Source organism: Ptychodera flava, chromosome 18 (assembly GCF_041260155.1).
Source record: "Ptychodera flava strain L36383 chromosome 18, AS_Pfla_20210202, whole genome shotgun sequence".
In the NCBI taxonomy this organism is placed as follows: Eukaryota; Metazoa; Hemichordata; class Enteropneusta; family Ptychoderidae; genus Ptychodera; species Ptychodera flava.
In genome coordinates, this window is record NC_091945.1 from 1,848,496 (window position 1) to 1,863,871 (window position 15,376).

Consider the following 15,376-nt stretch of genomic DNA (forward strand, 5'->3'; position numbering starts at 1 on the left):
AAAATGCAAATAATAAATTTCGCGCTTTTCAAAAAACGCCATCTCTTGTATTCGGAAACTAGACAACACATATCTAGCATTTGTGAAAGCAATAAACGAATCGGCCGCTAGATTTTGACCGATAGAAATAACATCAGAAAGCAATGTCGGTATTGTGTGGGAGTTCAAGTTGTTTTCGTAGCAAGACAAGGAGTTGAATGCATACTAATGAAATTTTCTTCAGAACATTTAGCAATTATCCTTCATATCTGATCGGATAAAATCAAGCAGCTCTCAGTCTTGGCACGATAAGTTGCGGTCCGAATTGTATCAGAATCTGTAACGTCTTTAACACAAGTGTGTCGCTGACTGAAAACAAATCAGTTTTACCGATAAGGACTGGTGGATAATTTCTGGAAGACATTTGTTAGATGTGATATTACTGCATGTGATTTGATAACATTGATTCTTTCATGCAGGACGTAATTCTCCTCGGTGACTTTAATGGCGGCTGCACCTACGTAGACCAGTCTGATTGGTCGAATGTGCGACTGCGTACTGACGACCGATTTACTTGGCTGATAGGTGACCGTATTGATACAACTGTGGCCGACACATTTTGCGCTTACGACAGGTAATGAGAGACTCAACGAACTCTCGTGCTTTGGGGTTTTTTTCCTAAACCAATGATTGCCATTAACTTCATGATAAGAATCACGACTTGTCAACCTTTCTTAGATTTTCCTACCAACCATGCAGTCATTCGTAATTTTAATTTGCGAAAACGAGTCGGCAGACGGGTGTTTTCTCAAGACTGTTTAGTTTCCTTTTAATTTAGAAGCTTATGTAAAAACAAACTCTTTGTTGATTGTGGATGGTTAAACAAGTTTGGTGGTTGATACATCAAAACACCGAGATTTTACAATCTACATTTAACTTCACAGAATTGTTCTTGCTGGTCCTAGCATGGCGGACGGAGTATGGTCTGGCAGTGCACGTGTTTTCTACTTTGACGCGGAATATGATTTGACGGCCGATGAGGTAAACATTGATTGTACAAGCAAAACAATTAAAGAGCATTTCATAAACAGACCTCTTGGTTTGTATAGGGTCGTCAGAAACTTATACTTTATGTAGAATTCATGTATACTCTGCATAATGTGTCCCACCTCAGAGCTCAAAAGTGCTCCAATATCTACATTTTGACAAAAATTCTTGTCAAAGCAGAAAAAGACAAACATCTGATTGGTTTCCATCATTTCCTGATTTAATTCAACAACTTAAAGAATGAGCAGAATGATATGTGCAGATACATATGATTATTAAGATGTCGGCAGACAACATCTTTCCATCATTTTCGCTCCATAGAGGTTATACCAGAACTCTAAACCCTAGGCATTCTGTAACTTATTGCAGGCCGCCGAAGTCAGTGATCATTACCCTGTAGAGATGAAACTACTTCCAAAACGTAAGTAGTCCATCACTGATTCCGTTATGTTGTGCGCAATTAGATTATTACAATTGTCTCACCCTTTTGTCAAATTTTACTTCTTACTGAAGTGTGTAATTGGTTTTAATGTGGTCATAAGGAACCTTACGATAAACTAACGGTAAGATTGGAGGATAAAGCTAACCCTACAGACAGGTACACAGAGACAGGCGCACAGAGAGACGTGCACAGAGACAGGCGTGCGGACATACAGAGGACTGGAATGCAGACATTTACAGGGAATATAATCTCAGTGCACATAAAGAAGTCTTGAAGATCAAAAGTTTTAAGACGAACGGGGAAAATTTAGACAGAAACCATGGTATAAGTCGAAAATTTAACCAACAAAGAAAGATCGAATACCAATGGATGACGTGGTGCAAAAATAGACAAACATGACGTCACTAATTTAGTCGCCATTTAAAATATCGCTCTGTCTGCAAACTATCTTCACTTAAGCTACATCTTACATGCATGTTTTAGAACTAATCCTCTATAATCGTTCCTCTTCTTTTGAAAATATCTATAGTTACGTGAAACACAATGTCTCTTTTATATTGTTTTGATTGTTTTCGGTAGTTTGTTTTTGTAAATGTTGCTATAATTTTCATGGGCCCTTACCAAATGTACCAGTTACTTAAATGGACAAAGTCGGCCATTTTTCATGAATCTTGTTCGGATACAAATACTACTTATATTGTTTGACATGTTGAACAATACTGATTTGAATGGGTTACCATGCATATATTCGACCCCGGTTTTAAACACGATACGTGAAATCATCGCGAAAATGAATTAATGGTCATGACCATTAATCCATTTTTGCGATGGTTTCATTTAATTTGTCTAAAACCGGGGTCGAATGTATGCATGGTCGCCCATTTAGTCAGTATCTCTCAACATGTCAAACAATATAAATAGTATCATGAAAAATGGCCGACTTTGTCCCTTTAAGTTTGCTTTGATTTGATGCACCAAGATTGTCCCGTTTTGCATGCACTGTTCCCGTACTAGAACAATTGTAAATCTTTCAAACAAAAGACTGACCCCATCACAATTGTCATGGTTTGGGTGAGAATTTGAACATGACACATATACACCAATAACAAATCTTGACAAAAACTCCACTTTCCATGTTTCTTGCCGTTGTTCTCACAAGCCAAGAGATATGATCAGTGTTCACTGTACATATCATGTACTTAAAAATTAATAACTTTTGGCATTGCAAATATTCACTAAAATTTCATCGGTTTGCCATGTGAAGTATCTGAATCACTGATATAGTGAAACTGTACCTGCGATCCCAAGATAACCCAAGTGACAGGTGTCAAGGCAATAGCAGATAAAGTAGACGGATAATTTGGCTATATATATCGGAACAGTAATAGAAAGCTTCACTTGGCAACTGTAAAATAACAACGTTGATAGAGAAACAAAATGAGACATTTTGACATCCTTACAGTATGTCTACTTTCTCACGCAGTAAAAACCATCTTTACAAAATGGCCAATATTAATATTTACGGTAGCAAGCACTTTAAATTCTGCAATTCACGCCCTGCTTCCGGCTTGTTAATGCATGCTATAATTTACAATTCAGTCGAGAAAACCGTCAAATCCAACATCAGACTTCAGGCTTCGTTCACTGTCTACGACGATCGTGGGATAGCAACGGCTGATGACATCATGGAGTTCTCCAAAGCAGCCGATCGTGTCGGATTCACATCAGAAATCTTCCGCAACTCAAAAAGACAAGTTGTCATGGTGATGGCATCTAAAGGTGTGGAAGTAGTAAGGAATATTTCCTTTCCATGATAAAAATAGAATTTTACACCCATTTTATTCATTTATCTACATGGAGCGAAGGAAAATTTAACCATCCATGTAACTAAAGTGTGACCCTGACCTATATATGAACTCACGCGCAGTGCATTGTCCTGAACTAAGCAGGGAATTTCCCTGCTGAGTCATTCACATTCCAAATGGAACTTGCGCAATACGCTATGACTCACTCCCACTATCAAAACGGAACGACATTCTATTCTCTCTCATTTGTTAGATAGATTCTGACTGAGCCGTATCGGAGCCGGTCTGCTCAACCCGTACCGGAACAGTTCCTAAGGTGCGGGTCTGTGAATTTTATCTGCTGGCTGCCCCTTTTCACTATGTTGGAGTCGTCGGAACGAGCGGAACCATAGGGATGTTGCGGAACACTGTTGTGCAATACCCCTATCGGTACGTTTTCAGGCAGGAACTTTCCAGTAGGGAATTTCGCAATACCCCTACGGAACGTTTCGCAATACCGGGCTTCGAATGTTGCTTAGTAACTTGTGATGTCATGTTCAATGTCTGTCATTCTACAGTTTTCAGAAACATTTTCTGAACGACTCTAGTTAACTGTTCACCTGATAGATAAAATTTTAGTAATTTCCTCTGAACTTAAAATGTGACGGAAGACCATTACTTCAAATAATATGAGACGTTTCAGATGAATGGTACTGATATCTAAAGTGTTCACTCTTTTATCTTTACGTACAAATGTAGTTCCTAAGTCGTCTCTATTCTATTCCCACCAACAAAACATTCAATACTCATTTCCCCTCCCCGATCTTTATCAATACTTATGATAATATCACAAGTTGTTCTGTTATCTGTTTTCATAGCATAATATCCAACCAAATCGTCAAATTCATCTCCAGTAGCTAACTTTACACATCTAATGAGAACTGTACCATGTTGAAGTATTTTCATATTATCAGTCATCTGTTGATTTACAGTCTGTAAAGTTAATTCAGCTGCCTCATCACCGACACTTTTAAGACCCAGTTTCTTTAAAGTTGTGTCCCAAAATAATCTAACTGGAACTCCGCTAGCTGTATACGAGCAATAATTCTCCCCTCGTTTATCCACCTTCTTAGTGTATTATCTGCCTTCATTATTGTATTAAGAGGACTAATTTTAAGATGAATTGGTATACCAAGAAGTGCAATGTATGGATTTGTAGGAGTAAGCCAACTACGAAAATCTAACAATTTATATTTGTTTACATTGCTATCAAAATAAATCACATTCGGAGTCCTGGTGGTTCAGCAACACCTCCTGCAATTTCACTATCCAATATATCTAAGATGTTACGCGGCACATTATAAGGCATGAATTTCTGACTATCCCATCCCATGTCAGAGCAAAAGGAGTAGGATCATTCGAAGCCTTTGTGGCGTCAATTACAGTTTCATCAATGTCTTTAAGTTCGGAAAATTCTACAGCATGTTCGTGGGGTGGCGCCGCGGCATTGGCTAAAACGAAATATTTTTCGCGGTCTTTATAACGAAGGACGTAATCCTTATTATGATTAGCAGCCATCTTAGTATTATTGTTAACTTTAACATCACTCAGATCTTCAAGCTCAAGATTTTGCATACGAATTGTACCTAGACCGAAGCCACTTGGATCAGACATACTCCGTAGGGACCTATATACAGTGAAAATTAAAATAATACCTTGTAATATACACAATCATGGCTTCAGCTATAGGAATGACAGTTCTCGGTGCTGTATTAAATGCAACGGCATTCACAGGAGGAAATATTATCGGACAAAAGCTTTCTGGGAATGGTGAGGCTCTTATTGAAGAGAAAATTAGACATGATAAAGCATTAGAAAAATTTGAACATGATCGCAACGTCTGGTCAGAAAAAAGATTACTCCAGGCTGACTGGGAAAGAGAAAATCAGGCAAAGGACGTGCATGCTGCGGCAGAATTAAGAGATACAGATGCAGAAATCCTGGAAGAAGCAGAAGCAGTGCAAAGCAACTCTACGTCAAGTCCAGCGCAGCGTTAGCGCAATTCTCAGATTATTATCAACCCAGCCCTGAGCAAAAGAAATATGAGATGATCTATATTGCTGGAGGATTAGTCGTGGGATGGTTTATCTTCCGATAGGGTCCCTTCGGAACGCACCGGCCCCGCTTCGGGACTACTACAGCAATTCAATACAAAAGCTAATTGGCCAGTTATTGAAATCGATCATGTTCCCATCCTGATCTGTTATCCAGATACGCATTGAATTCATGTAATCTCCCCTTTTCTCAATGGCATAGAAATTGCTCCGTTTTTAAAATCGTAAGTAACCTTTTCACTTATTTCTCTCGTATCCCGGATGGGAAGTATTTGTAAACAGTTCGATACTTTCCCCTGTATGTATCCTCCGGAGGCAAATGAAACATAATTTCCAGTAACATCGACTACATCTGAATGAACTATATATTTAGTGACTGTTAAGAAATCCACTTTCTTCGGACTCATAGTACTTTTTATAACTGGGTTGTTCTCAGGTTTATCTGAAAAGCCGACGACGTTGGCGAAGCTACCTGTGGCATTGAAATAGACTTTAATATCTTTAGCCAAAGTTAGATAAACATGGTTTGTCGGCAGATGTTTTTCAAAATTAATTTTTTGCTTCAACCCGATTGCTTTGTTTAACGTATCGATATTGTAGTTACCTGGACGTATTGATTTAGTCTTCTTCGGTTGGTCACCTTCTTGATATTTTATTACATTATTCGTCGATGTTATGTTATGCCATGAATTATATAGTCCGCACTCTAGCAGTCTTATCTTCGTAAACTGTGTCGTGTCAATGCAAGGGTAAAAATTAACAGTAACAGGTTCACCTGTTTTGCTTTCAATCCAAATGATCATCGTTGTACGTTGTATGTATATATTACTAAGTATAAATGTTCGATGAATATTATTATTACGAAGTATAAGGTTCTGCAGGAATAATATTTTTCTGTTCAAGGAGATCTTTGGTTGCTACAGCGGCAGCAGTCGCACCGCCTAATTTTGCCAATCGAGTCAAATTTGGACGACTTGGATCGCCAACCTCTATTTTCAGAAATTTGCTGGAGATCATAAGATATCCCATCGCAAGTCCTGCGATTACAATACCATCGTACATTGTGTTTACAACTGTTTTAATATCCATGATTGCTGACTAGTATATAAAATAAAAAATAAAAATAAAAATATGGGGAGTTAATCCATCTCATACAATGTAGAGGAGCTGGGTCCCCCCTCCCCCTCCCCCTCCCCCTCCCCCTCCCCTCCTCTCGGAACCCCTGTCGGAACTGTTCCGGATGGAGCTGCTACGTGCTCTGTTTTTTTCGCTTTCTGTGGAGGATCTTTCCGGACGGAACAGGGGTATGTCGAGCACGCCCCCAATATAGCCTAATGCAGTCAATGAAACTCCCACAATTCCTAAAACAAGATAACATTTATTATACCAGCGTGAGCTATCGCGTGAATTATTATCACACTGTTCTTTCATTGTAGGCGGTAGGTTTATACAGTTTGTCGCTACCGCATCACTATCATTCCCCCCCTCCCCCCTCTCCCCCCCTCCATTGCTTTTAGTTTCTTCTCCCTGTTTTGCCTGTTCCATTCCGCTAATTTCTTGCCCGCAGCAACTCTCCCTGGATGCTTCGGCGGTAACGTCACTTTCTCTATGTTGCGCTGTGTCGGAGTCGGCGGAGTCGTTTGCGGTGTGGGGGTCGTCGGCGGGGCTTCTGACGGAGTCCCTGGCGGAGCCGTTTGCTGAGTCGGCGAAGTTGAATCCATTTATTTCAGGTACTATATTAAACCCGATTTTTTTAAAATTTAAATGTTTACCCGTAATTAAACCGGTGGAAATTAGAGCAATCAGGGGCCCCCACGTGTACGCTATCCGTCCTGATAATCGTTTTATTTCACTGTTTAGAATAAAATCCTTTTTAAGATCAGTGGCATAGTTATCTCGATCATCGATTGGAACTACCTGACTTATTGCACGGGCTCCTAGATCTATGAAACTTTGAGTGATGGTATCACTTATAAGAGAACTGTATTTCGCTTCGTACATTTTGAAGGCTTTAACCACCGTTTCATCTTTCCATTTTTCTACGTCAGCAACTGTAATCTCCTTACCAAAAAATAACTTGCTTTGACCACTTGCGATGACACAGAGTATTTTTTCACGTTTTGTCTCTATTATGGATTGATTATTGTCCGAAGGCGCGAAGGTGCCGAAGCCCCTTCCGTCCGATAGGGAACCGTTCCGGTAGGGCGCTGCCATATTTGCCGCTGCCGATGACTTTATTAAATTCTCCATTGTTTGCAGTATGTTATCTATTCTTAGTAAAAAATAAAAAATTCGTTTAAACCTGAATCCGAAATAAAGTATTAACATAGTCTGGAATGTTAGTACCCCTAACAGAACCGTACCGACAGGGATTCCGGGAAAATTCTCCTCCATTTAAATCTATCTGTATATAGAAACACGAATAATGAGTACAGACCTATTCCCAGTTGCTTTTCAATTGAATAAGACGAGCGTACCGACAGTACAGCATGCTGATACCCCCCCTTCCAAACCGGACGGGGGAATAAAACCTATTCTCATGGACTTAGAAATATATGTAACGCCGACAGATAAATTTACTTTCCATCCTCGGGATGTGTTCAAAGATAACGTAATCACTCATCGATCAGCGAAAGAAAGTAATGTCTGGCTGGGCAGTCCGCATATGAAATATTGGGACCAGCAACTGAATTTCGCTGTATGGTGTAGCACTACTGGTTGTGGTATATCATTCGCCCATCTCTTTGGTTCCGAAGGGGGGGATTTTCCTCCGCAAATACGATCATTCTGCCGTTTCCATGTATACTTTACAATACGTCGGATCCTTCACGAAATGCAGGTTGCACTTCCAGACGATACCCCCACCTTCAAAGCGGGCGACAATCCGTACAATCTCGTCCAATATGAACTTCTATGTACAGAATTGGAAATATAAGTCCAACGAAGTCCGACTTTCGTTATCGAAAAGTCAAAATAAAGGTCTTGGTTATGGTTATGAATATTACACTAATCGTGGTCCCGTTCGACAGCCAAAAGCGATATACAACGGTCGGGACTTTTTCCTCTCCGCCGACGGAGGCGTTTTCTATACACATACCATTTTTGGAAAGAAAAAACATGTACTGCCGACAAAGAACGACCGCACTACTATTTCTTCCGAAATGATGGATCGGAGGGACAATACAATAGTTTCATTCCTCTGAAGGGAGACTCGGGACTAACAAAGGCCGGTCTCGCCCGCCTCAATGAAAGCCTTGAAGCCTACGTATATTGCATACTCGGCGCACAAGCAAATATTCGCAGTACCATTGTGGGTGATACTGGCAGTGCACAGCAAGTCCGAAAAGAATTCGGCGTTCTCCTCGAAGATGAAATTCGTAATACAGACAAAGTAATCAGTTATAGGCGATATCAAGACACAATAATGAATACTGGTGTCAAACTTGATATGGCAGTCTCACCCAATTTACTTCTCTTACCGTCTGAGATGGTCATTCCTTTCGGGCCCGGCAATCTCAGGTTATAATAATGAATTGCAATACGCAACAGAATCTATGGTGTTCGGAGTGAACGGTGATATAAACACGGAAGTTCGAGAAAGTGCTGTACACGAGATGGAAGGAGGAGGGGAGGGGAGGATCCTGTGAAGTGGCAGGACGAGCCCGGAGGGTCACCACCACCTCACAATGACACGACTCGGATTCGGTCCCCTCCCCTCCCCTCCCCGGAACGGGCAGCAGCCGTGACCAGCGTAGACCCTATTCACGAATATGGTAAAATTGGTTTGTTATCTTTAGCAATATTCATTACTATTGTAGGTACTGGAATAAAGTCACTAACTATATAGTTCATTCAGATGCTGTCGATGTGACTGGGTTTCATCTAACTCGAACCAGTAACTTGAAGAGATTCATTAATTTACAGTATATAGATCCAGAGGAAATGTCAATATACGTAACCCCACCATTCAACATGATTATAACTGGACCAACATATTCTGGCAAAACAGAATTTATGTTGGACCTCCTCACCGGTCCGTACTTAAGGAAATCGAATATGTGATATTCATTTGCCCAACATTCATGAATAATAAAGCGTATAATAGAAGATTCATTTTCACCGATGATAATGTGTTTATATTTCCAGTCGGACTCGATGCAGTGGATGATACATTAACCTACGTGCATAAAGAATGGGCTGGAACGAACACTTTAATAATCCTCGATGACTGCGCCTCGTCCAAAGATATGAAGAAGCGCAGTAACGTTTTAGTCCAACTTGGTTTCAGCGCAAGACATGACGGATTATCTGTCTGGGTTCTGACTCAACAATATACTAGTATTAGTAAACCATTCAGGGAAAACATACAGATGTTAGTACTATTTTACACACCGAACAAGATAGACAACAAAACTATTATAAAAGAATATGGAATGGAGGTGTCAGAACGGGAAGCCGTGGGCCTAATCAAGCAATTGAAAAGTAGGCCATTCAGTAAACTAGTATTTCGTTTACGGCATCCGTACGACATAAAATTTTTCGTATAATATAGCAATTATGGAAGCTGAAGGCACTCTTAGAGAATTATATTACAACCCGAAAACTGGTTTTGGAGGTGTACAAAAATTGTATGACGCAGCACGGGCCAGCGGACTCCTGTCCGTTACTAAGAAAGAGGTGCAGGAGTGGTTAAAAACTCAGCTAACTTATAATCTACATAAACCGGTACCTCGTACTCGTGGCGCGTTCCGAAGGGGCCGGCGCGTTTTTGTAACATCGATAGACTCTCAATGGCAAGCGGATCTCGTGGAATTCCCTCCCCCGTTCGCAAAAGAGAACCGTAACATTCGATACATGCTAACAGTAATCGATGTGCTCAGTAAATACGCATGGGCTAGGCCGATACAGTCAAAAACGGCAGATGATACGTTGCAGGCACTACAAGACGTGATTAAGAAATCCGGGAGAAGGCCCGACAAACTTCAGACAGATGAGGGGCGGGAATTTACTAATCGAAAAATGCAGGGGTGGTTGGAGGAGGTGGGAATTCACTGGTTTCACACCTACAGTGACAAAAAAGCTAGCGTTGTTGAACGTTTTAATCGGACTCTTAAGACGATGATGTGGAAATACTTTACATATAAACAGACACGAGAATGGCTTTCTATTCTACCAGAACTTCTCGAGAATTACAACAACACCGTTCATGGAAGTATCAAAATGAAACCAGTCGATGTAACGGAGGACAACGATTGGCAGGCATTTTATACACTATTCGGTCCTGAGTTGGCAGCCGGGGGAGCCAACCCTGAATTCAAGCCGGGAGAACGGGTTCGAATTACAAAATACAAGACCACTTTTAAGAAAGGATATTTACCAAATTGGACAGAGGAGATTTTCGTGGTTTCAAAAGTTGTGTACGCAGCTGGACTAGGAACGCCACCAGTTTACAAAATAAAAGATCTGAATGGAGAGGAAATACTTGGCACTTTCTACTCCGATGAACTTCAGAGCGCACCTTCAGAACGCGACGAGCTGTACAGAGTAGAACGAATTTTGAAGACGAAAAAAATTAGAGGAAAGAAATATTATCTGATAAAATGGAAAGGTTATCCAGAAAGTTTCAATAGTTGGGAGCCAGAGGAAAATGTTATTAGTACTACGTAAGTACTTCGTAAGTTCCTGTCCATGGTACTTGTCAAGTACTAACGTAAGTTCCTGTCCATGGTACTTGTCAAGTACTACGTAAGTACTAACGTAAGTATTTACGAAAGTTATTCAATAAGTACCATGGAAAAAGTCTTAATTTCTTGAAAGCCGAAAGTGTCAGTTTACCACCCCACTTCCACCCTCCACCTGGCCAAGTATTTATCATGTACTGTCGTAAGTAATGTTCACTTACTGCATCTTTTTCGGCCGTATGTGGATGAGGTGGGGGCCCCTCAGTTCCTCCGCGTCCCGAAGGGCACATATTAAGTTTGCAAGATCTTCAAAACGACTTCTCATGTTGCCATAGTCCGTTCTTTCGAGTCCCCCTTTTTCAGCTTTATCTATAAGTTCTGGTTGAAGTATAATGTACACAACTGACATGAGCCATAGACAAGTAACTTCAAAGTCCGGTGTACAGAACCGTAGGGTTCCTTCGGCATCATATCAAGTGCTCGTAGGTCAAACGAAGCATTATAAGCACACACAGATTCACAAGCGTTAAGAAGTTTGTGTAGGTTCTTTAGTGAGACTCGAGGTTGTTCTAGTTGTTCTTGACCAGGTGGGAAGTACGCTTTTTCAAGTTCCTCCTCCTTGAAACCGTCTATTAAAAATCCCTGGCTGCCGCTGCCCCATGCAATTCCAAAGTCAAAAGCTCGTGGATATTCTACTGGTCCGACTGTCTCGGTATCAATTGTTGGATTAAGTATATTCTTGAGAACGAGGGGGGTAAGAGCGTTCCGAATTACCAAACATGGAAGTCTGTAGTCGTGGCAAATTTCTAAGAAAGTCTGTTTGAACTTGTTGTGAATCTCTTCTAGTTCTTCTAAGGCGGTACGGTGATTCGTACGGCCTGGCTCGAGTCAACACATTCCGCCTGCAATAATCCCAGGGATATCTTTGAATATGATAATGAAACTGGGTAAATGGTCAAATGCTCTAGAAACAATCTTTTTTTCTTCCACTCCGTGGAAACGCCCCGGATTCTAGAAAAAGTTAGATGTTGAATTATGGAAGAGTCACAAATAATGTAGCGTTCCGAAGGAGAGGCCCTCCCAGCCTGACATTGTAAACTAAGAGTATGTTCTATAAACTGGTTCTGAAAATCGGCAATCGAAACGTGGCGCCCATTATAAAAGTCAGCAATGTTGCTAGAAAAACTAGTGTCAAATTCTGGTACGTGAGTCACCTCCGACCCCTCCGCCAAATTTACTGCATCGTAACTCTTACCACTTCCAGTTGGTCCATTTATGAATATGTATGACATTTTAGGATACTATATCATAGAAAAAAATTTTTTAAATTATTTTTATTAAGATATATACGATAAGACAATGACAATCCTTTCTATTTCAACTGCAATAAAAATACTTGAAACCGGAGAAAACATCAAAATTGATGATGGAGGCAAATTAGTATTTGGTGAATATGTAGATCCTTTCATATACGTAGACAGTGAGCTAGAAGTAGTTTTCAACATCGGACTTAAATTTAGATCGGGAGGTGATCCAGTTACATTTGATGGGGCGTGTGTCCGTTGGCAACCGAGTCTTCAAAGTTTACCGATTTAATAATATTCCGTACCCTAGGTGAAAGTTTCGATGCATCTACTGCTAAAAGTTATGCTGCAAGCCTGGCCGCTCACTCCAAGAATACTATCGGGACCGTCACCGAAGGGTGCGGATTTTACAATCCATCTAAAGTTTATCAGAAGCGAGGGAGCGAGGGGCCTCAGCCAGTTGCGTATTTTGAATTTCAGTTTAAAAGCGCTACATGTATTGATATGGTTCAAGAAATTGACTGCGGTTTTAAAACAGTGAGCCCGTTACTACCAGTCCGAGAAAATCCTGCTATTGTACCTCGTAATATCAGGAAAGGTAGTAAGATAGAATTCTTAGCATTTAAACCGCGATTAAATAAACGTGCTCTTTCTTTCACTGTTGAGAGATTAATATTTTGTGCTGCGCCTAATAAACCAGAAATTCAAGATGCGGAAGAACTAGTCGACTTAGAAAGATTAGGCGAGATATATAAACAAATAAATGCTGCCAAAAATATTATAGTGGATTTTGATGACCCATCATAGAATAAATATTTTCTTTTAAGAAAATTTTTATCATAGTATATATCATAAAGATTATTATGGCCCGTCGATTACGTACAGCATTCAAGGGAGCAGTTTTACTAAAGAATTTCCTGAAGTCAAGCGAGTCAAGGATATCAGGGAGCTGGTGGATATTGAAGGTATGGTCAAAGGGACCCGAAAGATGTACTCAGTTTATACTGAAATGGAAGTCAAATTATCGGATCCGAAAACTGGTAATACACAAAATCGTACATTGCCTGTTAAATTAAAAGATACATACACAAGAGGATCGGGATCGGATGTGAAACAACAATTAATAGATCGCTACGACCATATGCTTGAAACAATTGAAAATGTTGAGGGTTCTGGTCTCGTTCTCGAGGAGATACTTAATTTCGAAGTAATTCTAGTAGAAGTTTTACTCGGGGCTGGCTCGATTCAACTACCTGAATGGTTAAAAAATAAGCATTGTGTGAGTGATCTTATTCTTCCTTTCGGTAGCGAGAACTGCTTCCAGTACGCCGTCGTAGCAAGTCTAAAGTTAACTGATCCCGCGTTTCGTGAAAAGAAATGTGGTCAGACTAGAAAAAACTGGAAGACGTACGACAATTTATGGCCGACTACTGTTGGGGTGGAATACCATTTCCCACGCCCGCTGATAAGACTATATTCAAGCGCTTCGAGCAGCAAAATCCAGGGGTCAAACTTCAAGTATTTCAGATCTATGAAAATGATCCCGATCCATCTGGTATAATACAGTTATATAGTGGTGGAGCCACTGTTGGAACGGATCAAGTAGCAAATATCTTACTGATAGTTGACGAAGACGGCGGCGGCCACTTCGTTCCAATTACTGCGTTAAATCGCCTTATTAATTCTAATACTAATCGTAAGAATAAGCACAGAAGTAAGTGTATTTGCCCGGTTTGTAAAAGAGGTTTTAAGTCAACAGAAGAATTAGAAATACATCAGGTGTACTGTGGAACAGACGACGCACAGCCAGTTTTCCTAAGGAAGTATGTCAATTCGAAGGGCATAAGAAGAAGGTGCCCTGTCCCTACGTTATCTATGCAGATACTGAAGCAATTATTGAGCGGGGCACTGGCCGGCACATTCCAATTTGTCTTTCGTATGTTATGGTGGAACGGGGGTGGGGCCCGGGCCGGCCCACTGTTTATGGTAAAAGAACATTCACGGGGCTCTCCTGTGTTACAGAATTTCTAAAAGATATGAAGAAAAGGGCCGAGTATTATTCGAAATCGTATTATTGGAAAATGTGGCTATGAAAGATCCTTCTAATTACCGGCGCGACGGATGTGATCCAGACTGTATTGCATGTGGAGAGCCCGCCGGATACCGAGTAGCGAGGGACGGAACGACTTTTTATTGCGAGGGATGTCGACCGTCGAGAACCATTCCTATATACTTTCACAACCTCAAGGGATACGATGGTTCTTTTATTTTGAAAGAATTACATGAAATCGGGGGCACCGAAGGAGATGCTGACGCCGGATGGGGACCAGAGCCTAAAATCATAGCTAAGACGAGCAATGGTGGAATTATGGGTCTCTCGAAAACATTTATTTTTCACGCCTCAATTGTTGTCGCCGGAGGGGGGAGGGAGATAAAGAAACGTTTCTTTTCTATAAAGTTTATGGACAGTGCTCAGTTGATGATGGGGTCATTGGCGAAGTTGGCAAAAACTGTGCCGGACCACGGATGGGCGGCAGTGCCACTTTCGTACCCGGACATTCAAAGAGCGAAAGGTTTCTTTCCGTATGAATATTTAGATTCTCCAGAGCGATTAGAAGAGGGTGAGCTCCGGAGAGGGGGGAATTTTATAGCGAATTGACGGAAGAGGGGATTTCAGAATCTGATTATGAGCATGCATTGAAGGTATGGGACGAAGTTGGATGTAAGACGATTAAAGATTATATGGAATTCTATTGTGAGACGGACGTTCTCCTTCTTGCAAATATATTCGAAAATTTCCGCGACACATGTTTAGAAGCGTACAAGTTAGATCCAGCCCACTATATGTCAGCGCCTGGCTTGACATGGGATGCTATGTTACTTTACACGGGTAATAAATTTGGCTCATTCAAGATGCTGAGCAGATGAATTTCGTACAGAGGGGGATTCGAGGCGGCATCAGCCAGTGTAATATTCATTATTTACAGACAAATCATCCTGCCGTCGCCGAAGGGGGCCGGCGCCA

At 40.9% G+C, this 15,376-nt stretch overlaps 1 protein-coding gene across 3 annotated transcripts in view; it reads left to right on the forward strand.

Moving 5' to 3' along the window:
* LOC139117985 (deoxyribonuclease-1-like) overlaps positions 1-15,376 on the forward strand; it is a 29,038-nt gene that overhangs the window by 5,556 nt on the left and 8,106 nt on the right. For 2 of the 3 annotated variants that reach the window (XM_070681247.1, XM_070681245.1), the window contains exons 7-9: positions 459-613; positions 924-1,020; positions 1,396-1,447. In XM_070681247.1, coding sequence (XP_070537348.1) covers positions 459-613; positions 924-1,020; positions 1,396-1,447 — 304 coding nt within the window. Of the gene's footprint in view, positions 1-458; positions 614-923; positions 1,021-1,395; positions 1,448-3,067; positions 3,249-15,376 lie in introns of all 3 variants that reach the window. The other variant, XM_070681248.1, reaches the window with a different exon arrangement.